The 26,535-nt window shown below is 53.4% G+C and overlaps 1 protein-coding gene across 1 annotated transcript in view; it reads right to left on the reverse strand.

Moving 5' to 3' along the window:
- Window positions 1–9,231: 9,231 nt before the first annotated feature.
- The window catches only part of ZNF598 (zinc finger protein 598, E3 ubiquitin ligase), a 34,931-nt gene continuing 17,627 nt past the window's right edge, over window positions 9,232–26,535 (reverse strand). The window contains exons 5-12 of the mRNA XM_060261008.1: window positions 26,186–26,403; window positions 23,954–24,071; window positions 21,635–21,813; window positions 21,449–21,533; window positions 19,446–20,194; window positions 14,579–14,702; window positions 13,925–14,069; window positions 9,232–9,653 (exon numbers count right to left, since the gene is read on the reverse strand). Coding sequence (XP_060116991.1) covers window positions 9,294–9,653; window positions 13,925–14,069; window positions 14,579–14,702; window positions 19,446–20,194; window positions 21,449–21,533; window positions 21,635–21,813; window positions 23,954–24,071; window positions 26,186–26,403 — 1,978 coding nt within the window. The 3' untranslated portion in view covers window positions 9,232–9,293. The remainder of the gene's footprint in view (window positions 9,654–13,924; window positions 14,070–14,578; window positions 14,703–19,445; window positions 20,195–21,448; window positions 21,534–21,634; window positions 21,814–23,953; window positions 24,072–26,185; window positions 26,404–26,535) is intronic.

A 26,535-nucleotide genomic window follows, 5' to 3' on the forward strand; every position in this document is an offset into this window, starting at 1 on the left:
CTGAAGGGCAGGGGGGGGCTCCCAGGAGGCTGTTATCGGAAACGGGAACAAACACCCCTCCTAAATCCCTCCCGGAGAAAACCGGCCACATCCTCTTTTGTGGCGCAGCTGAGGCCCGTCCGTTGGTTGCCGATGTATTCAGAAGTCCCCGTTTCTTTCTCCCCTCCCTCTGATGTGGCAAGTTAAACGTGCTGAGTGAAACTTTGCTCTTAGCTAGTTTGTGCAGTGAAACTCTGTACAGTGAATTGGTTCTTGTCTGTACCTGTCCAAGGGTATTTTATATATATACACTATAAAACAAAATGGGGGGGGGGGGAATCCAAGTCCAGAAATGGCCCCAGTGTTCTCTCTAAATGTAAAACTCCAGGAAGGTCGCTACTCCCAATCTTGTGAGCTTCAGGCCGGGGGGGTGGGTGTTTTGCCGCAAACGAAAACTGGCCACAAAGCCGGCTAGCCAGACGAGCGAACGACTCATCTTGTGCTTCCAGGGGTCAGCCCAGAATGTGGCTTCCGTGAGCTCTGCTCTCCACCGTTGGGCTGTTCCCCGCTTTTGGTTCCTTCGCTGCCCTAGAAAAGGGCCATCCGAGGAACGTGCCAAATTTGAACGCCCCAAATCAGGACCGCTTTATGTTCATGTTGCTGCGCACACATGGTGCGAAATGCCGGCAAGTCCCAACTGACTTATGGCAACCTCTAGTGGAGTTTTCAAGGCAAGGGACGTTCAGAGGTGGTTTGCCGTCTCCTGCCCTTACGTCACGGCCCTGGTCTTCCTTGGAGGTTGCCTACCCGAATACTAGCCGAATACTAGCCCAGCGTAGCTTCCGAGAGCTGACAAGATTGGGCTAGCCTGGGATCTCCAGGTCAGGGCCGTGCACACATATTTAGATTTACCTTAGGGAAAGAATGCACAGACCACCTTTGCAGTGGCTCCGGCGGGGGTTATTCAAGAGCGCTCTGAAGTGGAAAGTATTTCATGCTGCTTTAGAGTCAAAGGAAGCTGTCGCTGTCTGAAAAAGAGGCAGAGTGATGTGGTTAAAGAGGGCCTCTTAGAAGTGTGCGAAAGGGGTGGGAGGGCTGGTTAAAAAAAATAAGGTGGGTTAGCAGCTGACAGGGCCCTAGAAGTTCACCTGCCGACTGCAGGGGAGTGGCTTGGTGGCAACACCTCCAATGCCAGAAGGTAAAAGCCACGGAGGGATAGGGGTGTGAGCTGCGAGACAAGGTGGAGTGGACAGAGACAGTGAGTGGCAAGGATAGCGGGGTAGAAGTGTGGACTTCACTGCCTGGCTCATTTCCATAGGGGGTGCGCCGTCTCTTCGAAATGGGAACAAATCCCCTCTCCCTTATTTATTTAAACTTAACTTAATTTTCGTTATTTATTACTTAGTTAGTCAAAACTATTTATTAGCCACCTTTCTACCTTGCAGAACTGAAAAAAGATATTTTTGCATCTTACTTTCAGGCCTGATACTTTTTTGAAAAGCCCCAAGCCATCATAGCTCACCTTGTTTGGATTTAGGCGCTGCGTCTTGTTACCGCAAAGGAAATTTCCGGGCAAGAAGTAGCACTTCGTAGAGGTGACTGAGAGTGTGGCCACAAAAGGTCAGGAACAAACCCAGGGGATGGAGCTCAGGAAATGGGTCCCGATCCGGGGGCAAAGGCCCACATGCAGTGTCTCTCTCTCAGGCCCGGCTGACCAGCTTCCCTTGAGACTGGCTGCCTGCTGCTGCCCCCTTGTGGCTGCCTTGAGCGTTTTCACTTAGTCAACCTTGGGCCGCCTTTCGACACAGTGCCGGGCCCGACTTCAAAATGGCTGCCGCAGGAGGCGGGGCCAACCACAGAAGGGCAGGGAGTGAGGTTATGTGGACTGTAACTCTCAGCGGAAGCCATTTAATCTGTACAGCCAACTGCTTTGTGCCCACTGTTCCCGATCCAGCAAGTGACGCATGCGCCCCCAACCTGTTCACCCGGGTGGAAGCTTTTTAGGGCCGTTGGAGCTCTTCCAGAGGACCAGGGTGAGAAACTGTTTGCTTGCTAAATTTAAAGTCTGAAACCTTCCGTTCCGTTTTGCAGTCCCAGAGGTGTTACGCTTTCCCCATCAAGAGAAGCCTTTGCATTGTCACAACGTGCCTTGAAATATTTTCAGTGGCGGTTCAATTGACGGATGCAAGGTCTCTCTTCGGCCTCAAGAGTTTCAAAGGCGGCAAATAAATTTGTCCCCGCGCCCCCGTCCTCACCCGAGATACGCCCAGTTAATACCGTTTTAATACAGGGTAGAAGCAGAACTGTAGCAATATTTTTTTTTCCTTAGAGGGAACACTGGTGCGTTAGCAGCACAACAAAATACGGATTTTAAAAAAGAATTGTGTTTCAGTATTTTAGGGGAAGGGGGGGGGGTGGAGTCTATAATTAAATTTAAATGTTTCCTTAAACGGATTGTACATGTGAAATATATGTCTCTTGGGTACAGTGTATTTTTTCTAAACTATAAAGGAATCCATTCCAGAATATCCTTGTACTAACTGTAAAAAAAAAAAAAAAGAGGGGGAAAAAGGGGGGGGGGAGGGTTAAGAGGGAAGACTGCATTTCATCTAACTGGTTTTTAAAAAACAATGTCTTGGTCAGTGGTGTCAATGTGTTATATATTACAATTCTGAATGTATGCACCTCATTCCTACATATGTATTCTCTTATTTCTCCCAACTTGATCCTGAAACCTCCCTAGACTTGACGGCGCAACGAGGGAAGTGGCGCTTTCTGCAAAAGAAAATGAGAGCTGGGAGTTAGCCCCCCCCCTCCCCTTCCCAGTGAGTTCTAGAGCTCCGCCCTAGAATACTAGAGTTGGAAGGGACCTCCGGGGTCATTTAGTCCAGCCCCCTGCACCATGCAGGAAATTCACAAGCACCTCCCAGCCCCTGCCCAGAGTCCCTTCTTGGCAGAAGCAAATGCCCCCATTGGAGTCCCGTTCTAGCTGGCCGAAGCGAATGCTCCAACTGTGACCTGTGTCTTCCCTTCCTCGTTCCAGGGAGGGGAAAGGAGCTTGTCAGCCGCTCTGGGACTCCTTCGAGTATGAAGGGTGGGGTGCGAATCCACTCTCGTCTTCCTCTTTGGACAATTCTGCAAGGAGCTAGGCTGGGATTGGCCGGGGTCTCTCTCTTTCACAGAACAGGCCCCCGTGGGGACAAACAAAGTTGCCTTGTCCTGTTGGGATGGACCCGGTGAGTTCAGTACTGTCTGCTTCACCTGGGATTAAGCCGTACTGCTACCTGTTCTGCTGAGCCCCCCAAAAGCCAGCGGTGGAGAGGGCTCGTGGAGACCCGGCTGACTTACGGCGACCCCTCATGGGGTTTTTAAGGCAAGAGACGTTCTCTGAGGTGGTTTTGCCATCGCCTGCCTCTGCGTAGCGGCCCTGGACTTCCTTGGGGGTCTCCCATTTGAGGACTGACCGGGGGCGGCCCCGCTTGGCTTCTGAGACCTGAGAAGTCAGGGGAAGGAAGCTTGCAAGACTCCGCTGCCGACGCACAAAAATTACAAGACAGGCTATTGGCGGAAGTCCTTATAGCCCTTCCAATGCCTTTTAGAATAGTAATTCCCAAATGGGAGTCCAGGAAAAGAGAAGGGCTGGATTTCAGGCACAGAAGATACTGCAGAGCCGCTTCCCGGCTGCCCGTCCTCAGAGAGGAGCCCCCTGTTGCTTCTCTGCCTGAGTTGCTGTTCTGGGATGACATGCCTCTTTGGGTTTGGTGGCTTGTAGGGAACAGGCTTCTCCGAGGACGGCAGCTCTCCCATTGGGCACTGCCTGGCTGCAGAGCACCATCCCTACTGTAGAGCCGCTTCCCGGTTGCCCATCCTCACAGAGGAGCCCCCTGTTGCGCCTCTGCCTGAGTTGCTGTTCTGGGATGACATGCCTCTGTGGGTTTGGTGGCTTGTAGGGAAGAGGCTTCTCCGAGGACAGCAGCTCTCCCACGGGCACAGCCTGTCCATGGTGGCTACAGGGCCCGGTGCTAACAGTGAAGAATTTGCAACTGCCAAAACAGTGAGAGTCCTGCCGATGGGGAGAGAGAAGTGGGGCACAACTGATTCCGTGTGGTCTCCAACCCCTCTTTGAGACGCACGTGACCAGGGAACAGTGAACTCTACAGAACCAGGCAACCCAAAGACAGCCGCATTTCCCCTCAGGAAGCCTGACACAGCTCAACGGAGGGCATTCAAAGCCCCCGACCGCGGCCAGTCGACGTCCCTGGGGCTCGGTGGGCTGCAGAGCAAACTGGCTTAAAGTCTCTCACCGGCCAGCAGCAAAACTTTGCCAAGGGATTAAAAAGAGCAAACTGGCTCGGGTTTATGTGCCAACCATGGGCATTTTTTAAAAAGGCCCTTCCTAAGCGTTGCGACCCCGGGGTAAATGCAAGAACCCACACAGAGCTCTCCTCTTTCAGAACGTTCTTAAAGTTTGTGGGGTAATGCTAGATTACAGCTAAGAGTGGACCAAACGTTCCCTTCCCGCCATCTCATAACGGTGCTGAATTCTTTCCCTCCCCTTCAACCTTCTGCGGGCGTCCCAGCCGTTGTAGCCGCCACAGGTAGTGGGCCACTGTGGTAAAGATACCCAGCCCCCCCCCTTCTGACGCTGGTGCATTCCTGCGGCCTTCGGCACCTATGCCAAGGTGTCTCCCTGGGGCGCCTCGCTCCGCACGACTGAAGCGTGCTTGTGCTTCTCCTCACCACAACCCTGCGAGGTGGGTTAGGCTGAGAAGCACATGACTGGCCCAAGAGCGCCCAGCGCGTTTCCTTGGCACGAGTGGAGATTTGAACCTGGGCCTCCCAGATGCTACTTTGGCATTCTGAACAGCTACACCTGAGGTGTACGACACAGGCTCTGGTGAGGCCACGTTCCCCTGTCGTCCGCAGTGTGCTTCTCCTGTGCCAAAAACCACCCCCCAGCTCTGCGCTGCTCTGGGCCAGAAGTCGATTCTACGGGGGTGAATGGCAAGTAACCTCTCTCCTTACGGGGTGGGGCACAGCCCCTCACTAAAGCTCCCTCCCGCCCCACGCCAAGTGGACTGGGCGGATGTAGCCAATGCAAAGAATGAGATTTGCCTGAGGTTCTCTTTAAACAAATTAAATGCTTCTTTCCCCCTTCCCGCACCCTGAAGCTGACTTAAGACCCCGAGGAAGAGCCCAGCGGCTTCCATGAAATTATACAGCAAAAGAGAAGGGGGGGGGGGGAGAGACCCAGCTCTTTCGCCCCTCCCACGTGCTGGCTGTTCTCTCGCACCATAGAATCATAGAGTTGGAAGGGACCTCCGGGGTCATCTAGTCCAACCCCCTGCACAATGCAGGAAACCCACAAACGCCTCCCCCTAAATTCACAGGATCTTCATTGCCATCAGATGGCCATCTAGCCTCTGTTGAAAAACCTCCAAGGAAGGAGAGCCCACCCCCTCCCCAGGAGGAAGCCTGTTCCACTGAGGAACCGCTCTAAACTCACAAACACCTCCCCCTAAATTCACAGGATCTTCATCGCTGTCAGGTGGCCATCTGGCCTCTGTTTCAAAACCTCCAAGGAAGGAGAGCCCACCACCTCCCCAGGAGGAAGCCTGTTCCACTGAGGAACCGCTCTAAACTCACAAACACCTCCCCCTAAATTCACAGGATCTTCATCGCTGTCAGATGGCCATCTAGCCTCTGTTGAAAAACCTCCAAGGAAGGAGAGCCCACCCCCTCCCCAGGAGGAAGCCTGTTCCACTGAGGAACCGCTCTAAACTCACAAACACCTCCCCCTAAATTCACAGGATCCTCATTGCTGTCAGGTGGCCACCTAGCCTCTGTTTTGAAACCTCCAAGGGAGGAGAGCCCACCACCGTGTTCTTGCTCACGTGCACGGAAAAGATCAAGATAGACAAGCTGTGTTAGTTTGTCTGTCCCAGCAGAAAGAAAAGCTACAGGCCAGCAGCAGCTTAAAAACTCACGTCTGTGGCAGGGGCAGTACCCTGCCACAAATGCTGTTAGTCTTTTAGGGTGCTGGAGGGCTCTGGTTTTCTTCTACAGTGTAGAAAGGGGACCGTCGGTTGTGGAAAAGCCCGTCGCTTCTGCAGAATGCAGCGGCTGCCCCTGCGGAGCCTTCAGCGAACGAGGGGCAGGCCAAAGACCATTTCTCCCATTTAGAAAGCCCAACCGGTTACAGCACAGGGGGGCCCAAACTGCAGCTCGGGAGTCACGCGTGGCTCTTTCATGCCTTTCCAGTGGCTCTTGAAGCCCCCACATGGCCAGCTTGGAGAAGGCGTCTGTCTCTTTCGATCGCTTCTCCAAGCCAAGCCAGCCGGCAGGTCAGGGAAGGTATTTAAAGTCGCTTTCTTTCCACCTCCCCTCCCCAACGATTTGCCTCCCTCCCTGTCCTGCGGCTCTTGAACATCGGACATTCACGTCTTGCAGCTCTCAAACGCCTGATGTTTCTTTTACGCGGCTCTTACGTTACGCGAGTTCAGCCACCCCTGTTGTAGCGCTTCCCTTTCCCCCCCAAACTACAGACCTTTTCATCCCATCGGGGATCTCCAAACAGCTTCCCTGGTTTCCCTGCATTTGTCCTCATCGCAACTCTGCAAGATAGGCCAGGACATCCAGCCAGCTTCTGTAACCCAAGGGAAGATTCAAACCCAGGCCCCCCACCAGATCCTCGTCCAAGACTAACCATGACACCGTGCTGGTTCTCCAGGTGGCGCTTCTCTCTGCTCCCCACCCCACAGCTGTTCCAGAAAGGAAGACTAGAACAGTCTAGATCGAGGAAAGATTTTGGGTCGAATGTTTGGAGAGCTTTGCTTCCAGTGAGAGCTGCTCAAGGACAGAACAACTTTTCCTCAAGATCGTAGTGCGGGGGGGGGGGGGGGTCCAGCGAGCAGACTGGGGGGGTGGACTAGGTGACCTCTAGAGATCCTCTAACTCTAGCCCTCAGTCTCTTTGCCCCCCCCTTGTCATATACCCCCCCAACCTGCCACTCCAGAATGGCAATATTCCCCCCCCCCCCGCTCTGTGTGTTTGCCAAGTCTCTATGCTGCAGGAGTAGAAACAGGTTAACGTTCTTTTCAAGAGAAAAGTCCAGCTATGCCTCCCCTTTTCCCCGCTCCTCCAGTTATTCCAATACAGCTTCTTAAGAAATGAAGAAGGGGAAAGGGGAGAGAAAACCCCTCCCCCCAGCAATAGCGAGACCGGGAAACCTGTTCTCGTTTTCGCGTCACCTTAATGGATCGGTCGGAGACCAAAAAAAAAAAAAAAAAGGTTCCCATTCCGGCCGCCTGCGGTTTGGATTTCATCTCGTCTTCTTTTTTGTAGTTCCGAATATACCAAACGTGCAGATTACCTCTCTTTCGAAAGCGAACCTTCTTCACAATACAGAACGCGACGACAACAGCAAAAAGCTGCAGTTGCTAGCAGCTCCCCCGCCCCCACCCCGTGTGTTGTCGTAGAAAAAGTGGACTGTGTGAAAAGTTGTTCAGTTTTTAAAGACGTTTTACAATCTTTTTTTTTGTATGTACATGAACGATAAGCAAGAGATACAGGACGCCGGACGCTACAGAGCGCTTCTCTCCACTGAGACGAGCCTTCCTTGCACGGGAGTGGTGTGTGTGTGTGGGGGGGATGACGACTCTGTGGGGCGCAACCCTGATACCTTTCGGAGCGAGCACTCTCGACCGATCTGTGATTGTGTTCCTTTAATTGTCTCGTGTGCCAACTGCAGCGATTATTTTCCAATAAACAATTTCAAACAAAATTCTCTTAAAGCTTCCATCAATAGTGGGTGGGTGTGTGGCTGGGGGGCGGGGAGGGAGGGAGAGGGAAAGAGGAGGCGGGACCCCAGAGAAGGAGGCGCAGGGCCCCTTTGAGTGGCTCTAAGGGCCTGGGAACAACCTGTCTACTAAGCATCGTGACTTGTCCAGGGAACTTTGCAGAGGCCAAAGTGTGAAGAGCTCGCAATCCCATGGTGGTGGGGGGGGGGAGGGAGAGGTTATTTTAGGGGAGGAAAAGAATCCTAGAATAAGGGGAGGCAGAGGGGTCATGATCCAGCTCCAGTAGCTGCCGGAGTCCCCTTTTATCAAAAATCTGGGTGAGAAACCTATGCCCACTTTCTCTGCCGGCTCCTCAAAGCGACAAAATATGGATTGTGGCATTTATCTGGCATGAGGTGAACAGGGACAAAAATATACCCCCCCCCACCCTGTCTTGAACACAGAATAATTTTTCAGGGTCAAGAGATCTAACTCCACTTTGAAAAAACTGGATTTCCTTGTGCGGATTTTTTTGGGGAGGGGGGGTGTCACTTTAAGATTTAAAACAAACGCATGCAACCGTTCCACCTTCTCCGACTGAGCTGTCCCGCCTAGCAAGAGTGGTGTATTAACAAAAAGCTTCCACGGCATTCGCTGATGCTGAAGATGTCGACTTCTCCGGGGGGCCCCCTCCGAGAGAGCCCCTCCCGGCTCCACGTGTGTTTGTGGGGGGGGGAAGGGGGGACTCTGAACGCTCTGGAGGTTTCCTACGCGCAGTTCTAATGGAAAACAAATCTGGGTTTCTTTACGGGAGGGAGGGAATCTTAAATTCTAGGTGCAAAAGCTCCTGTAGGATGGGGGGGGTAGGCAAGTTTTTTGGGCCTGGAGGAGGGTCCATCTGGGGTCTCGCCTGCTTTGGAGGGCTATGACTGTGTGGGTGGCGGGTAGATGCCCAACTGCACCCCTCCTGGTCCCCTGCTCTTAACAGCCCTCGAGGTCTTGCCATTTCCTGGCTGAATCGGCCGTGTTCGTGAGGTGACACCCCCAGCAAAAAGCGGGAGGGCTGTGTTAAGGGTCCTGGTGAGCTGCCTCCCCTGCCCGCTTCTGCGCTACGGAGTTCCAGAAAGGGAGGGGGGCGAGGAGAAGGGAAGAGAAAGGCCCTCGGCTACAGCAGTGCCTTCGCTGCCCGGCTCTGCGTCCCCAGATCCCTTCGCTCGCCGCCGGCCTCTCAACCACTGGGAAACTCCCCGGGTGACAAAAAAATAAACCAACGAACCAACCAACCACACCTCCCTAGTTCTCTACCGGTGCCTGAAAGTCAGAAACGAGTTCAAGTCGCAGACGCTCCCTGCGATCCCAGCCACCCCCTGGGGGCTCACGACACTCACCGCAATGCCCTCCTTTGCAGCCTCCGTGGATCTGGCCGCTTTCTCTCTCTCTCTCCCCGCCTCTCTCCTATCTGCCCGGACCCCGCCTCCCAAGACGTGCGAGGAGCCCTGGAACGGAGACTGGGTTTATTGCTCGCCACGGGGGCGGCTAGCTGATGACCCGGCTGACGGCCTGGAGGGAGGGGAACTCCTCGTCCTCCCGGTGGAGGGCTCTGTGGGCCGTCAGATCCCGCGGGGTCAGCACCTGCCGGCACTGGGGGCAGACGCAGCAGTCGAGGTCTGGGCCGGTGTCCGCCTGCCACGCGTTCTTCCGGTTCTTCTTGAGTTTGCTGGAGGACGGGCAACCCGCCGGCTTCTCCTTGGCCTTCGAGTCGGTGTAGGCGGCCAGCAGCTCCTGCTGCTTCCCCGTATCCGGCAGCAGCACCAGGAGTTCGTGGAAGATCTTCTGGAAGTTCTCGCCCAGGAGCTCCTGGCAGCTGCGGTAATACTGAGCGGCCGAAATCAGGCCCTGGGCGGGAGAAAAGGAAGGAGGTGCTCAGAGACAGGTGAAAAGCGGGAGGCCCAAAGGATAACCAAGAGCTCCCCTGCCTACTGTTTGCAGATGTTCTCTCTCACACCCCTGCACTGCGGGACAGAGATGGGGCTCCCTTGCTGCCTCTTTCTCTGTCATGCCATATTCCACAGATGGTGGGGTGGGGAGAGAGGCCAGGTTGGTGTGGTGGTGAAGTGCGCGGACTCTTATCTGAGAGAACCGGGTTTGATTCCCCACTCCTCCGCTTGCACCTGCTGGAATGGCCTTGGGTCAGCCAGAGCTCTCTTATTTGGGAGAACCAGGTTTGATTCCCCACTCCTCCACCTGCACCTGCTGGAATGGCCTTGGGTCAGCCAGAGCTCTCTTATTTGGGAGAACCGGGTTTGATTCCCCACTCCTCCACTTGCAGGTGCTGGAATGGCCTTGGGTCAGCCATAGCTCTCTTATCTGGGAGAACCGGGTTTGATTCCCCACTCCTCCGCTTGCACCTGCTGGAATGGCCTTGGGTCAGCCACAGCCCTCGTAGAGTTGTCCTTAAAAGGGCAGCTTCTGGGAGAGCTCTCTCAGCCCCACCTACCTTACAGGGTGTCTGTTGTGGGGGAGGAAGATAAAGAAGATTCTGAGGTGCTCTGAGACTCTGATTGAGAGAGGAGGATCATAGAATCATAGACTTGGAAAAGGGTCATCTAGTCCAACCCCCTGCACAATGCAGGAAACTCACGAACACTTCCCCCTAAATTCACAGGATCTTCATTGCTGTCAGATGGCCATCTAGCCTCTGTTTAAAAACTTCCAAGGAAGGAAAGCCCACCACCTCCTGAGGAAGCCTCTTCCACTACGGAACTGCTCTAACGGTCAGGAAGTTCTTCCTGATGTTGAGTCGGAAACTCTTCTGATTTAATTTCAACCCATTGGTTCTGGTCCTACCTTCCAGGGCCACAGAAAATAATTCCACCCCATCATCTATATGACAGCCCTTCAAGTCCTTGAAGATGGTGATCCTATCACCTCTCAGCCGTCTCCTCTCCAGGCTAAACATGCCCAGCTCCTTCAACCTTTCCTCGTAGGACTTGGTCTCCAGACCCCTCACCATCTTTGTCGTCCTCCTCCTCTGGACCCGTTCCAGCTTGTCTATATCCTTCTTAAAATGTGGTGCGCCAAACTGAACACAATACTCCAGGTGAGGTCTTACCAGAGCAGAGTAAAGCGATACCATCACATCACGTGATCTGGACACTAGACTTCTGTTGATACAGCCCAAAACTGCATTTGCTTTTTTAGCCACCGCATCACACTGTTGACACACTGGATAGGGTATTAAATCTACAATCTTCTTCAGATATCTTATCCTTTCATTTGGGGGGTATTTTTTTAAATGTGGGTGTGTGCACACGTGAGTGTGTGTGCACACACACCTGGAAGTCATGGCAACCTCTGTGACTGAGCCCTTCTGGTGGGGCCTGGAGGAGATTCAGAGAAGTGGTGGAAGAAAGCCTGCCCCTGCCTCCCGGCTTTGGTATTCCAAAGAGGTCTCCCATCAAAGGACTGGCCAGGGTCGACACTGCTTGGTTTCCGAGATCTGACAAGACTGGAGTTGCCTGGGCTGGGCAGGTCAGGCCTGCCTTTCTTCTTGAAGGGACTGGGCGGAGCTTAGCCCAGGCTTGGGCAACGGTAGCTCTCCAGAAGTTTTCTGCCTACAACTCCCATCAGCCGCAGCCAGCATGCCCAAGGGCTGGGGCTGATGGGAGTTGTAGGCAACAAACATCTGGAGAGCCACTGTTCCCCACCCCTGGACTAGCCGGTGTAGACTTTTATTCGTTACAGGGATCCCTGCGGGGTGCTGAATCCGAATGGACCGAGTTTAGAGGTTAGTGCAGTGGGGAACTCTGAACTTGAGATCAATGCCATGCCGGGAATTATTAGGAAGGGAATTGAAAACAAATCAGCCAGTATCATAATGCCCCTGTATAAATCGATGGTGTGGTCTCATTTGGAATACTGTGTGCAATTCTGGTCACCGCACCTCAAAAAGGATATTATAGCACGGGAAAAAGTCCAGAAAAGAGCAACTAGAATGATTCAAGGTTTGGAACACTTTCCCATTGAAGAAAGGTTAAAACACTTGGGGCTCTTTAGCTTGGAGAAACGTCGACTGTGGGGTGACATGATAGAGGTTTACAAGATTATGCATGGGATAGAGAAGGTAGAGAAAGAAGTCCTTTTCTCCCTTTCTCACAATACAAGAACTCGTGGGCATTCAATGAAATTGCTGGGCAGTCGGGTTAGAACGGATAAAAGGAAGTCCTTCTTCACCCAAAGGGTGATTAACATGTGGAATTCACAGCCACAGGAGGTGGTGGCGGCTGCAAGCACAGCCAGCTTTAAGAGGGGATTGGATAAAAATATGGAGCAGAGGTCCATCAGTGGCTATTAGCCACTATATATATATGTGTGTGTGTGTGTGTGTGTGTGTATTGGCCTTATATTGGCCACTGTGTGACACAGAGTGTTGGACTGGAGGGGTCATTGGCCTGATCCAACAGGGCTTCTCTTATGTTCTTATGTGACACAGAGTGTTGGACTGGATAGGCCACTGGCCTGATCCAACATGGCTTCTCTTATGTTCTTATGTGACACAGAGTGTTGGACTGGATGAGCCATTGGCCTGATCCAACATGGCTTCTCTTATGTGACACAGAGTGTTGGACTGGATGGGCCATTGGCCTGATCCCACATGGCTTCTCTTATGTGACACAGAGTGTTGGACTGGAGGGGCCATTGGCCTGATCCAACATGGCTTCCCTTATGTTCTTATGTGACACAGAGTGTTGGACTGGAGGGGCCATTGGCCTGCTCCCACATGGCTTCTCTTATGTTCTTATGTGACACAGAGGGTTGGACTTGAGGGGCCACTGGCCTGATCCAACATGGCTTCCCTTATGTTCTTATGTGACACAGAGTGTTGGACTGGATGGGCCACTGGCCTGCCCCAACATGGCTTCTCTTATGTTCTTATGTGACACAGAGGGTTGGACTGGATGGGCCACTGGCCTGATCCAACATGGCTTCCCTTATGTTCTTATGTGACACAGAGTGTTGGACTGGATGGGCCATTGGCCTGATCCAACAGGGCTTCTCTTATGTTCTTATGTGACACAGAGGGTTGGACTGGAGGGGCCATTGGCCTGATCCAACATGGCTTCTCTTATGTTCTTATGTGACACAGAGTGTTGGACTGGATGGGCCACTGGCCTGCCCCAACATGGCTTCTCTTATGTTCTTATGTGACACAGAATGTTGGACTGGAGGGGCCATTGGCCTGATCCAACATGGCTTCTCTTATGTTCTTATGTGACACAGAGTGTTGGACTGGATGGGCCACTGGCCTGCCCCAACATGGCTTCTCTTATGTTCTTATGTGACACAGAGGGTTGGACTGGAGGGGCCATTGGCCTGATCCAACATGGCTTCTCTTATGTTCTTATGTGACACAGAGTGTTGGACTGGATGGGCCACTGGCCTGCCCCAACATGGCTTCTCTTATGTTCTTATGTGACACAGAGGGTTGGACTGGAGGGGCCATTGGCCTGATCCAACATGGCTTCTCTTATGTTCTTATGTGACACAGAGTGTTGGACTGGATGGGCCATTGGCCTGATCCAACATGGCTTCTCTTATGTTCTTATGTGACACAGAGGGTTGGACTGGAGGGGCCACTGGCCTGATCCAACATGGCTTCTCTTATGTTCTTATGTGACACAGAGTGTTGGACTGGAGGGGCCACTGGCCTGATCCAACATGGCTTCTCTTATGTTCTTATGTGACACAGAGGGTTGGACTGGATGGGCCACTGGCCTGATCCAACATGGCTTCTCTTATGTTCTTATGTGACACAGAGTGTTGGACTGGATGGGCCACTGGCCTGATCCAACAGGGCTTCTCTTATGTTCTTATGTGACACAGAGTGTTGGACTGGATGGGCCACTGGCCTGATCCAACAGGGCTTCTCTTATGTTCTTATGTGACACAGAGTGTTGGACTGGAGGGGCCACTGGCCTGATCCAACATGGCTTCTCTTACGTTCTTATGTTCTGATTCCACCCTGGCCGCAGACTCCGTCGGGGTCACAATGCTGCTTTCAGCCCTCAGGCTTTCGTCAGAGGAGGATCCTGGGAAGGGTGAACGAAGCCTACAGGAGGCCAAGGCGGCAGAGGCCGGTGGGGTCAGGGGTTTCTGGGGAGACTCACCTGCCTGAACTGTCCCGAGTAAGTCTTGAACTTGTTGAACTGCGACTCGTCGTTGTGCAGGAAGTCCTTGATCGACTGGATGAGCTGGGTGTTCCGCTGCTGGAAGTTCTCCAGGATCAAGTAGGGCCCCTGACATGGCTTGCCCCTGGCGGGCAGAGGAGGAGAAGGTAAAACCCCAGAGTTCCACGCGTGTGTGCGGGGGGAGTACTCTTGGCACGTGCACGTGGACAGGTGAGCCTATAACGAATGCTGTTCTGACCCCAGATCCTGTCTTCCTTTCCCCTCTCCCCCACGCTTTCATTCGCCTCCTGCAAAGCCATGCGAAGGAGGTTTCCTGCTGCACCTCTCCATGCTTAAAAGCTCTGCTTCCGCCTCTTTCCTTCCAACTGCATCTGCATTATCCTGTAGCCGCTGAGGCAAAAATGGAGGAGGGGTGTACGTGTGCATGGCAGGGGGGGGCCTCTCCGAAGGTGGGTGGTTTGTATTCATACTCTCCAAGTTCACCTTTGGAGGGGGGAAGAGAGCCTCTTATTTGTGTTCTGTTTCTGCCAGCCGTTTGGAGGGACGGGGCTTCCTCCCCCTTCTCACGTTCAGGGGAGCACGGGAGCTGACCGCAACTCAACACGTAAGGGCTGCCTAAAATGATCTACTCACTCTTTTGCAGGGGCGAGTTCTGAGACGGACGGAATCGGGGTGAAGCCGGGAGGTGGTTTGCTGAGAGGCACCGCCAGCCCTGGTGGTGGGGGGGGGCTGCTCAGAAGGACCATAGAGTTGAAACCTGGAAGGGGGAAGGAAGGCAAGCCGTGAACACCAAAGAGCAGCAGAGTTAAAGAAGAGGAAGATATTGGATTTATATCCCACCCTTCACGCCGAATCTCAGAGCGGCTCACAATCTCCTTTACCTTCCTCCTGACAACAGACACCCTGTGAGGGGGTGGGGCTGAGAGAGCTCTGGCAGAAGCTGCCCTTTCAAGGACAACTCCTGCGAGAGCTACAGCTGACCCAAGGCCATGCCAGCAGCTGCACGTGGAGGAGTGGGGAATCAAACCCGGTTCTCCCAGATAAGAGAGCTCTGGCTGACCCAAGGCCATTCCAGCAGGTGCAAGTGGAGGAGGGGGGAATCAAACCCGGTTCTCCCAGATAAGAGAGCTATGGCTGACCCAAGGCCATTCCAGCAGGTGCAAGTGGAGGAGTGGAGAATCAAACCCGGTTCTCCCAGATAAGAGAGCTCTGGCTGACCCAAGGCCATGCCAGTAGCTGCACGTGGAGGAGTGGGGAATCAAACCCGGTTCTCCCAGATAAGAGAGCTATGGCTGACCCAAAGCCATTCCAGCAGGTGCAAGTGGAGGAGTGGAGAATCAAACCCGGTTCTCCCAGATAAGAGAGGTCTGGCTGACCCAAGGCCATGCCAGCAGCTGCACGTGGAGGAGTGGAAAATCAAACCCGGTTCTCCCAGATAAGAGAGCTATGGCTGACCCAAGGCCATGCCAGCAGCTGCACGTGGAGGAGTGGAGAATCAAACCCGGTTCTCCCAGATAAGAGAGCTATGGCTGACCCAAGGCCATTCCAGCAGGTGCAAGTGGAGGAGTGGGGAATCAAACCCAGTTCTCCCAGATAAGAGAGCTCTGGCTGACCCAAGGCCATTCCAGCAGCTGCAAGTGGAGGAGTGGAGAATCAAACCCGGTTCTCCCAGATAAGAGAGCTCTGGCTGACCCAAGGCCATGCCAGTAGCTGCACGTGGAGGAGTGGGGAATCAAACCCGGTTCTCCCAGATAAGAGAGCTATGGCTGACCCAAGGCCATTCCAGCAGGTGCAAGTGGAGGAGTGGAGAATCAAACCCGGTTCTCCCAGATAAGAGAGGTCTGGCTGACCCAAGGCCATGCCAGCAGCTGCACGTGGAGGAGTGGAAAATCAAACCCGGTTCTCCCAGATAAGAGAGCTATGGCTGACCCAAGGCCATGCCAGCAGCTGCACGTGGAGGAGTGGAGAATCCAACCCGGTTCTCCCAGATAAGAGAGCTATGGCTGACCCAAGGCCATGCCAGCAGCTGCACGTGGAGGAGTGGAGAATCCAACCCAGTTCTCCCAGGTAAGAGAGCTGGGCTGACCCAAGGCCATTCCAGCAGGTGCACGTGGAGGAGTGGGGAATCAAACCCAGTTCTCCCAGATAAGAGTCTGCACACTTCACCAAACTGGCTCTCAACTGCACCAAACTGGCTCTCACTACTCCAAACTGGCATCCGGCCTATGTTTTAGCGATCACGCTTTCACAGGGATCGCAAGTTTTGGGATTGTGGATTTGTGTCGTCACGTGTCACAGGTGAGCCGGATTCAGTACCCATAAAACATCTCTGTCCTGATGTGACACGGCTCAGTGGTAAAGGACAGGTTTGGCTCCAGGCCTGCTGCTGTGGGAGCAGGGCCACTGTGAAGATGAAAAAGCGGAATCCCCCCACAAAAGCCACCCTGCGCTCCTCGACAGGCAAAAGGAAGCACAGCTTCGCACCTGTGGAACTCACTGTCACAAGCAAAACTCCCTCCAAGCTGCGGAGTCTTGTGAGCGAAAATTTGCTTTGTGAGCTACCGGCTTTAAAGTTGTGAGCTGCTGCATAGATTCTTGTGCTCTGGGGTCGTCCTTCCTGAGCTAAGACAAAAAGGCGTGAGCCGGAGGCTAAAAAGCTGTGAGCCAGCTCACGCTAACTCAGCTTAGAGGGAGCACTGGTCACAAGCTGTGAGAACTGCTGGCTGAGACAGATTTAATAGGGCGTTGGACAGATTCAGGAATGGGAAGGTAGAACAAGAAGGGAGCCTGAGAGTCATGTAGTCCAACCACCAGCACAATGCAGGAATTCACAAATATCTTCCCCCCACTCCCCCAGTGACCTCCCTGCTCTATGCTCTGAGGCAGACAAAAAACCTCCATGATCTCTAGACCAAGCTGGCCGGGAGGAAAATTCCTTCCTGACCCCAAAGTGGCAACTGCCACTGCCCTGGGCATGTAAGAAAAAGCCACAGGAGTCGAGCAATGGCTCAGCCCTTTGCCTAAATTCACGGTGAGTCACACAATCAGCAATGGTGTCAAATGGCCTTCTAGCCTCTGCTTTAAAAAAATTTGAGGATTAAAAAATTCTAGGGTGGGCTGTTGACTACGAGAATCAAATGGTCTCTCTGTGTTCCCAGGCAGAACGCCTCCAGTTATCTGATAAGAGCAACAGAGGAGCCCTGCTGGGTCAAACCAGGGGAGTCCATCTAGTCCAGCCTCCTGTCTCACTCAATGGACAGCCAGTTCCTCCGGAGCGCCAACAACAAGGCAGAGAGGCCGAGGCCTTCCTCTCAGAGGAACCTCAGAAGAGCCCTGCTGGGTCAGACCAGTGAGGGTCCATCTGATCCAGCCTCCTGTCTCACACAGGGGCCACCCAGTTTCCCTGGAGGGCCAACAACAGGGCAGAGAGGCTGAGGGCTCCCCTGATGTTGCCTCCTGGCTCTGGGATTCTGAGGCTTAGTGCCTCTAAATGTGGAGGTTCCCCTTACCCACCAAAGCTAGTAGCCATTGACAGACCTCTCCTTCACATAAGAACATAAGAGAAGCCATGCTGGATCAGGCCAATGGCCCCTCCAGTCCAACACTCTGAGTCACATAAGAACATAAGAGAAGCCATGTTGGATCAGGCCAATGGCCCCTCCAGTCCAACACTCTGAGTCACATAAGAACATAAGAGAAGCCATGTTGGATCAGGCCAGTGGCCCCTCCAGTCCAACACTCTGTGTCACATAAGAACATAAGAGAAGCCATGTTGGATCAGGCCAATGGCCCCTCCAGTCCAACACTCTGAGTCACATAAGAACATAAGAGAAGCCATGTTGGATCAGGCCAGTGGCCCCTCCAGTCCAACACTCTGTGTCACATAAGAAGAGAAGCCATGTTGGATCAGGCCAATGGCCCCTCCAGTCCAACACTCTGAGTCACATAAGAACATAAGAGAAGCCATGTTGGATCAGGCCAGTGGCCCCTCCAGTCCAACACTCTGTGTCACATAAGAACATAAGAGAAGCCATGTTGGATCAGGCCAATGGCCTCTCCAGTCCAACACTCTGAGTCACATAAGAACATAAGAGAAGCCATGTTGGATCAGGCCAGTGGCCCCTCCAGTCCAACACTCTGTGTCACATAACAACATAAGAGAAGCCATGTTGGATCAGGCCAATGGCCCCTCCAGTCCAACACTGTGTCACATAAGAACATAAGAGAAGCCCTGTTGGATCAAGCCAGTGGCCCATCCAGCCCAACACTCTGTGTCACACTGCCCTGGGCCTCTGCTCCACATTTTTATCCAATCCCCTCTTAAAGCTGGCTATGCTCGTAGCCACCACCACCTCCTGTGGCATGAATTCCCAACACTCTGTGTCACACAGTGGCCAAAAAACCCAGGTGCCATCAGGAGGTCCATCAGTGGGACCAGGACACTAGAAGCCCTCCCACTGTGCCCTCCAAGCACCAAGAATGCAGAGCATCCATGCCCCAGACAGAGTTCCAACAATGCACTGCGGCTAAGAGCCACTGATGGACCTCTGCTCCAGATGCTTATCCATTCCCCTCTTGAAGCTGTCTATGCTTGTAGCCGCTGCCCGCCACCTCCCGTGGCAGTGAATTCCATGTGTTAATTGCTCTTTGGGTGAAGGACTTCCTTTTATCTGTTTTAACCTGACTGCTCAGCAATTTCATTGAATGCCCACGAGTTCTTCTATTGTGAGAAAGGGAGAAAAGTACTTCTTTCTCTACTTTCTCCATCCCACACATCATCTCGTCAACCCCTATCATGTCACCCCGCAGTCGACGTTTCTCCAAGCTAAAGAGCCCCAAGCGTTTTAACCTTTCTTCATAGGGAAAGTGTTCCAACCCTTTAATCATTCTAGTTGCCCTTTTCTGCACTTTTCCGAATGCTATAGTATCCTTTTTGAGGTGCGCTGACCAGAATTGCACACAGTATTCCAAACGAGACCGCACCATCGATTTAGACAGGGTTCACGGATCTACCCGATCCCCTTTTACAGCTGTTTATTCCAGCGGCCACCGCAACGACCTCCGGCAGCAAATCCCACCCTTCCATCATTCTCTGTGTAGTGCAATATCTCCTTTTGTCCGTCCTAAACCTCCTGCCCGTCAGCTTCAACGAATGCCCTCGAGTTCTCGTCTTTTGAGAGAGGGAGAAAAAGCGCGCTCCGTCCTCTCTCTCCACCCCAGGCATAATTTTGTGAACCTCTTTCATGTCCCCTCCCCCCGCCCCTTAGTGGTCTCTTTCCCAGCAGCCTCTTCAGCCTTTCCTCCTAGGGAAGGTGCTCCAACCCCCAAATCCTCTGGGTTGATGGCGGGGAGGGGGCTGCCCTGCTTTTGGGGGTGGGGGTTCCTCTATGGCATCTGACTGGCCGCTCTTGGAAGCCAGACGCCGGAGTGGATAGACCTGTGGTCTCATCCAGTGCAGCCGGCCTCACGTGATGTTCGGGACACGCCTCGGCCCCCTTACCTGGCGGAGGAGGCATCCGAGGTGGTCCGGAGCTGCCAAGGGCTGGGAAGTCTTCCTGAGGCAAGAGGGGCTGGGCAGCCGCGGGGGGCTTCCTGAGGCCAGGCGGCTCCTTAGAAGCTACGCAAGAGGCGGGCTTTTCCGAGTAGCCATTCACGACTGCTGCAGATTTCTCAACGACGGCGGTACTTGTGGGAGCGCTCGGCAGGGGATCGGCCTCCGGTGCCCCCTCTCCAGAAGGGGCGGGGGGAGGCACCTCCTGCAGCGGCACTGAGGGGGGCGATGCCCTCTGCTTCTCCGCCCCAACTTTCTTCTTCTTGCCCACTTTCACAAACGTCTGAGAGCTCGGGGCCACCAGCAAGGAAGACACGTCCACCATCGTCGGGGCGCTGCGGGTCTCCTGACTCGTGCCGCCGCCAACGCTGTCATCCTCGTCGAGGGCGGCCTTGGCCTTCTTGTTCCCTCTGCTGACGCCGAGCAGCACCGGCTTTTTGGCAGGCTGTCCGGCACCCGTGGCTTTGACGGCGTTTTTGCTGGAGCCGTTGCTCCAGGCGGAAGCGAGGGTTGACAAGGTCTTGTGGTTTGGCTGGACTTTGGACACCAGGGCGGGGAAGTCCTCCTCTTGAAAGGATGTCTTCTTGGCAGTAGCTGTGTAGGTCAGGGGCATTGCAGAGGGGGTGGCGATGGGGGCCGAGGAGGAGAGGCTGGGGAAGTCCTCTTCCTTCAGTTTCACTGGGGCTGGCTGGGCAAGGCTGGGAAGAAGAAGATATTGGATTTATATCCCACCCTCCACTCCGAAGAGTCTCAGAGCGGCTCACAATCTCCTTTCCCACCCCGCCCCCCCCACAACAGACACCCTGTGAGGTAGATGAAGATATTGGATTTATATCCCGCCCTACACTCCGAAGAGTCTCAGAGTAGCTCACAATCTCCTTTCCCTTCCTTCCCCACAACAGTCACCCTGTGAGGTAGATGAAGATATTGGATTTATATCCCGCCCTCCACTCCGAAGAGTCTCAGAGCGGCTCACAATCTCCTTTCCCTTCCTCCCCCACAACAGACACCCTGTGAGGTGGGTGGGGCTGGAGAGGGCTCTCACAGCAGCTGCCCTTTCAAGGACAACCTCTGCCAGAGCTATGGCTGACCCAAGGCCATTCCAGCAGCTGCAAGCGGAGGAGTGGGGAATCGAACCCGGTTCTCCCAGATAAGAGTCCGCACACTTAACCACTACACCACACTGGCTCATCCCTGGGAGGAAGAGAGTAGTCAGGAAGAGAAAGTCACACCACACCATGCAAGTATCGTCTGCACAGAAAGTCTACACCGTGTTAGCTTTCTGATTTGTGAAGGGATACAGGACAGGAAGAAGCCTGCTTTGGAAGCAAGACTGGGGACGAGGCTTTTCCCTTGCAGGGATTGTATAGGCCAAATAGCAAACCAACTCTGGAAGAAGGAAGGACGGAGCCGCCCGAGTGGTCAGTCCAAGGTTTGGTGCTACAGAGGAATGGCCAGAGGGGAGCCTTCCCCATGCCCAGTCGGCAAGAGGATGGTCCCCGAGTGCTCTCTGCAGTTGGCGGAAGGAAGCAGCCGTGACTCAGCATAATCACAGAGATGGAAGGTGCCATAGAGGTCATCTAGTCCAACCCCCCTGCAAGATCAGCCTAAAACATCCCTGAGTAGTGTTTGTGCAGCTGAGTTTGAAGACTGCCAGTGAGGGTGGGGGTGGGGAAGAGACGTTTCATCTGGGCTTCACCAGAAGCCGCCCAAAAACTTCTTACGCTGTCGTTACTGGGAGGGACAGCTGGACCCAGAAACGCGTTTCATTCAGGGAGAAGGAAGAGAGAGCCCACTGTGACATCCCACCAGAAAAGACCAGAAGGCTGCCCTCGGGGCCACTCCCCTGGGCAAAACTAGAGAGCCAAGCTGGAGAGGAGTTTGGTGCAGACTCTGGCATTGGTTCCCAGGTCTTTTCTAGACAGATCATTCCCAGGGCCACCAGGACTCACCTCTGCGTCGAGCCCGTTGCGAGCGAGCCGAAAGCAGGGAAATCCTCTTGGCTTAGCACAGCCTTCGCGGCCGCTTCTTTGAGCACTGGGGGTGGAAAAGAGAGTTGCAGCTCTGGCCCCAAGTGCTCCGCAACAGGACAAACCCGCCCTCCTCCTGCTGGGCCCGCTGCTGCCCTTCTGGCTCACCTGGGGCTTCCGAGGGCAGATTTAGCGCCCGCTTCGAGGCGCTCGCCTCCACGTCCCTCGCCTCTTCCTTTTTGGCCCGGGCCCCGTCCTCCTTGTCCTCGCCCCGTTTTTTCTCCTCCTGCCTTTTGGCAGCCACCGATGCCCTGACGGCCGCAGCGATGTCTCGGTCTTCTTCCTCCCTGTGAAGGATTCAACCGAAGAACTCAGTGATCCAAGGAGTGTTTTCTCCCTTACCTGTCTGTGCCCCTCCGAAGCATCTGGGACTCCCAGCAAGAGGGGCTATGCAGTTTCCAGGAGGGAAAAACCAACAACCCGGGATCACAGTTCATATGACAGGCAATACAAGACACAAACGCTGGGATGTACTAGCTAACAACGTCTAGTAAAACCTTTTAAAGAATCATATAATCTTTTTGTACATTACAGTATTACAAGAAAGGTCCATTCAATGAGCATCTGGATACAGGCTCAGTGAGTCCAAAAACTCCCTCAGGAGTATTCCTTCCTATTTCCTTCAGGTGCTACTCAGATCAAAGGTTTGCTCAATTTGTTAATTTGACTGCATACTGCTGTTTTGTTGCTTTCGCATGCTCATGCTACTCAGATCAAAGGTTTGCTCAATTTGTTAATTTTACTGTTCTGTCATTGTACCATTCTAAACCCCTGCCTACCAGATAATTTTACTTCACTGTCATTGGTTCTTAAATCTGTACCATGTTGCATTCTGGGCCACTGCCTACCAGCTCTGTATGGCTTTGCTCACTGTGCTGGATTCCTCGTCTGAGGAAGTGTGCTTAAGAGCACATGAAAGCTTACGTTCTAAATAAAAACTGGTTGGTCTTAAAGGTGCAAATTGCTGGCAAAAGGCTCTCTACAATATTTATATTAGGAGCAAACCATTTCTTTTACTGGCAAAATGCTCTCAATTCACATACGAATGTGAGCAAGCCAATCCTGACCCTAGGAACGTAAGAGAATATAAGAGAAGCCACGTTGGATCGGGCCAGTGGCCCATCCAGTCCAACGCTCTGTGTCACACAGTGGCCAAAAAACCAGGCGCCATCAGGAGGTCCACCAGTGGGGCCAGGACACTAGAAGCCCTTCCACTGTGCCCCCCCCCCCCAAAAAAAGCATCAAGAATACAGAACATCACTGCCCCAGATATAACATCATAAGAGAAACCATGCTGGATCAGACCAGTGGCCCATCCAGTCCAACACTCTGTGTCACACAGTGGCCAAAAAATACAGGAGGTCCATCAGTGGGGCCAGGACACTAGAAGCTCTCCCACTGTGCCCCCCTCTTCTCTAACCAGATGCACAAGCCTCCCCCCAGAATATGCTCAGCCATGCAGCACAGGGCCTGTAAGGCAGAGGTGTTCTGCCAGGCTATTGGTCGAGAGCAGCAACGGTCTTCCCATTGGCTGGCACACCTTCTTCCCTCCCCCCCACAATATAATCCAATTGTATATTCAATTATAAAAGTCTGTATATTGTTAGTTATGGCATTACGTCCCTCGGACACTGCCCAGAGCCCGGCGCAAGCTGGGACAGGGCGACTGACAAATCAAATCAATAGTAATGACGCAGCTCTGAGATCTGAGCAGGGCCTCCCCCAGGCCTCCCGCAACAGGAAACTGCAAGTTAGCAGTGATTCCTTTTCCCTCCAGAAGCCAGGCATGATCCCACCCCTGGGGGGAGCTGCCGATTTGGGTTTCTCCTCCTTCTTATATGCAGATGGCATCTGTTTCACACACGGCACCATGCGGGAGACTCCTCTCTAGGGGGGGATACAGAAGCCTCTTGCCAAATTGTCTTATGGACATTTTAGTCAGGAAACTCACTATCAAAGGCCTGACATCATAGGCCAGTGTGTCATTGTTCTTAGCTACACGCTGCTTGGAGTTCTTTTAGGATTTGGGGTGGGAGACAGCTGACGGAACAAAACAGCAAGCCTCTTCCTTCGCACCCATCTTTCTCCCCTGGATCTGAGCACTTTTGTTCCCTAGCGGTGTGTGTTGATCGGCCAAGAGGCCACACCTTGCTTCCCAATTTAATTTAATCTGCGATTTATACCCCGCCCTATCCCGCAAAGCGGGCTCAGGGCGGCTTACAACGTTAAAACATTACAGCAACAATAAATAAAACTTACCAAATTAAACACAACGAATTTAAGATATCTCATAAATACGATACATACGGATTAAAATAAGGAGATAAAATAAGAAGACCGTAGCTCAATCTGCACCTCCAAACAGCTTCTAAACCTGCCCATCCTGCCCACGCCCCCCCCCCTGCCCAAGCAGACGCTGCCCCTTACCTCTTATACCTCCAGCTTCCTCTTCTGTTCTGCTGCCCTCCCCGTGGTCCTGACCGGCCTCCTCTCACCTGCCGGTTGTACCTTTCGACCTCTTCGTAGTCTTCCCCGCTGACGACACCTGGGAGGGGAAAATGCGTGGCTGATTGGTGGCCTCCGTCGATTCTTATCCCTCCCCACTTAGGCAGAAGCAGCCAGGCCTGGAGCTGAAGGGCCCAGGGAACGGCTGAGGTGAGCCCCGCAGGGCGACTGAGGAAGAGCACAGCCTGCCTAGGGATGCGGTGGGATCTGCCTTCTCAGAGAGATGTGGTTCAGCGGCAGGGCATCTGCTGTGCACGCAGGAGGTCCCGGGTTCAATCCCTGGCTTCTCCAGTTAAAAAGGACCAAGCGGTGAGTGAAGCGGAAAGCCGGAGAGCCTGGAGAGCGGCTGCCAGGCTGAGCAGACAAGACTGAACTTGATGGACCCCTGAGGGGCTTGTCAGTTTAGAAAAGAAACAACTAAGGGGGTACAATGATAGGTACCAACTCATTTGTTATGAGGGCTGGATCTGACATAAATGAGACCTTGCTGGGCTGGGCAGTGTCGGGCCGGCCCGTGCGTGCCTATTTAAGATTAGGTAGCAGAGATATAAACTTTAAAAAGGACACAAACAAACACGACTAAATTTAAAAAAAAAAAACCCTAAAAATAAAACATGCTTAAAACATTAGCACTTGTTGGTCTTAACAGTGCTTTCTTTGTATTTCTCCCAGGGGATCCAGGGAACTGGGCAAAGGAAGCTCGGGCTCTTTCCCTCCCTCCTCAGGGGACCAGGAGGGGGAGGAGCCTCAGCCAATGGAGAAAATTGAGGTTTTGCTCTGTAGCTTCCGTGCAATTGAGCAAGCCTGGCAAAGCAAGCTGCGATGCAGATGGAAGGAAGAGAGGGGGAGAAGGAAGAGGACAAAAGCCAGTTGCTCAGAGGCCTGATTTGGCCCCTGGGCTGGATGTTTTGACACCCCTGTGATAGAGGTTAACAAATTATGTATGTGGTGCAGAAAGCTGATGGAATTTTTCTCCCACTCCCAAAATACTAAAACTCCAGGGCATCCAACAAAGCTGATGGGCGCTAGGTTCGGGACAGACAAAAGGAAATACTGGTTTACACAGAAAGATTAAAATGTGGAATTTGCTGCCAGTGGATATGGTGTAATGGCCCCAGAAATAAGCATCTTTAAAAGGGGATTAAACAGATTCATGGAGGAGAGAGAGATCTACCAGTGGCTACTAGTTATGGCGGTTGAGGAGAACCTCCACATTCAGAGGCAATCAGCCTCTGAATTCCAGAGCCAGGAGGCAACACTGGGGAAGGCTTCACCCTCTATGCCCTTTTATTGACCCTCTGGAAAAACTGGTTGGCTGCTGTGTGAGACAGGAGGCTGGACTACATGGACCCTCTCTGGTCTGACCCAGCAGGGCTCTTTTGATGTTCTTCTCAGGGGAAAGGCCTCGGCCTCTCTGCTCTGTTGTTGGCCCTCCAGAGGAACTGGCTGGCCACTGTGTGAGAAAGGAGGCTGGAATAGGTGGAACCTCTCTGGTCTGACCCAGCAGGGCTCTTCTGATGTTTTAATGAAGGCCTCGGCCTCTCTGCCCTGTTGCTGGCCCTCCTGAGGAACTGGTTGGCCACTGTCCGAGACAGGAGGCTGGACTAGATGGACCCTCTCTGGTCTGACCCAGCAGGGCTCTTCTAAGGTTCTTCTCAGGGGAAGGCCCTGACCTCTCTGCCCTGTTGTTGGCCGTTCAGAGGAACTGGGTGGCCACTGTGTGAGACAGGAGGCTGGACTGGATGGACCCTCCCTGGTCTGACCCAGCAGGGCTCTTCTGAGGTTCTCCTCAGGGGAAGGCCTCAACCTCTGTGTCCTGTTACTGGGCCTTCAGAGGAACTGGTTGGCCCCTGTGTGAATCAGGAGGCTGGACTGGATGGACCCTCCCTGGTCTGACCCAGCAGGGCTCTTCTGAGGTTCTTAGGGGTCTGATTCAGTCATGCGTTCGTGAGGCAGTTCCAGAAAACGGTATCCAATCTCTCTGTCTCGTTCCTGACACCAACAAGGAACCCCTCCTCCCCCCCAGTCTTTCAAACCGCTGAAAGGGGACCTGCGGCCTGCCCTGGGAAGAATGTATTCTGAGCCAAAGGCGAACTTAGTTTAATTCATAGCTTAACTCCCCCATCGCCTCCCACCTCTGCCAGCCCTACAGACCCTCATTCCTCCGCTGATGCCTGGAGGCGTAGTTGAACTGCAGGTCGATCTGCCGGTTCTGTCTGGCTTCCGCCCGGTTCTTGCTGTGGCAGGCGGTTTTGTGCGCTTTGTAGTCGATTTCGGTCCGGAACGCGTGAGTGAACTGCTCGGTACTGCAGCGGCCTTCTTCGCAGAGGAAATGCTTCTCGCGAAAGTGTTCCCGGAGATACTCGTAATCGCTGAGGGAAAGGCAGAAAAGCAAAAAAAGGGGGGAGAGGGAAGAGAAAAGGTGTTTCCTCATCTGCATATGGAGCTTTTTAGGAGACGGGAGTTCACTGCGGCAAAATGGCGGGCTGAAAACCAAGAGGGAA

This window comes from Heteronotia binoei, chromosome 20, assembly GCF_032191835.1.
Source record: "Heteronotia binoei isolate CCM8104 ecotype False Entrance Well chromosome 20, APGP_CSIRO_Hbin_v1, whole genome shotgun sequence".
Classification (NCBI taxonomy): Eukaryota; Metazoa; Chordata; class Lepidosauria; order Squamata; family Gekkonidae; genus Heteronotia; species Heteronotia binoei.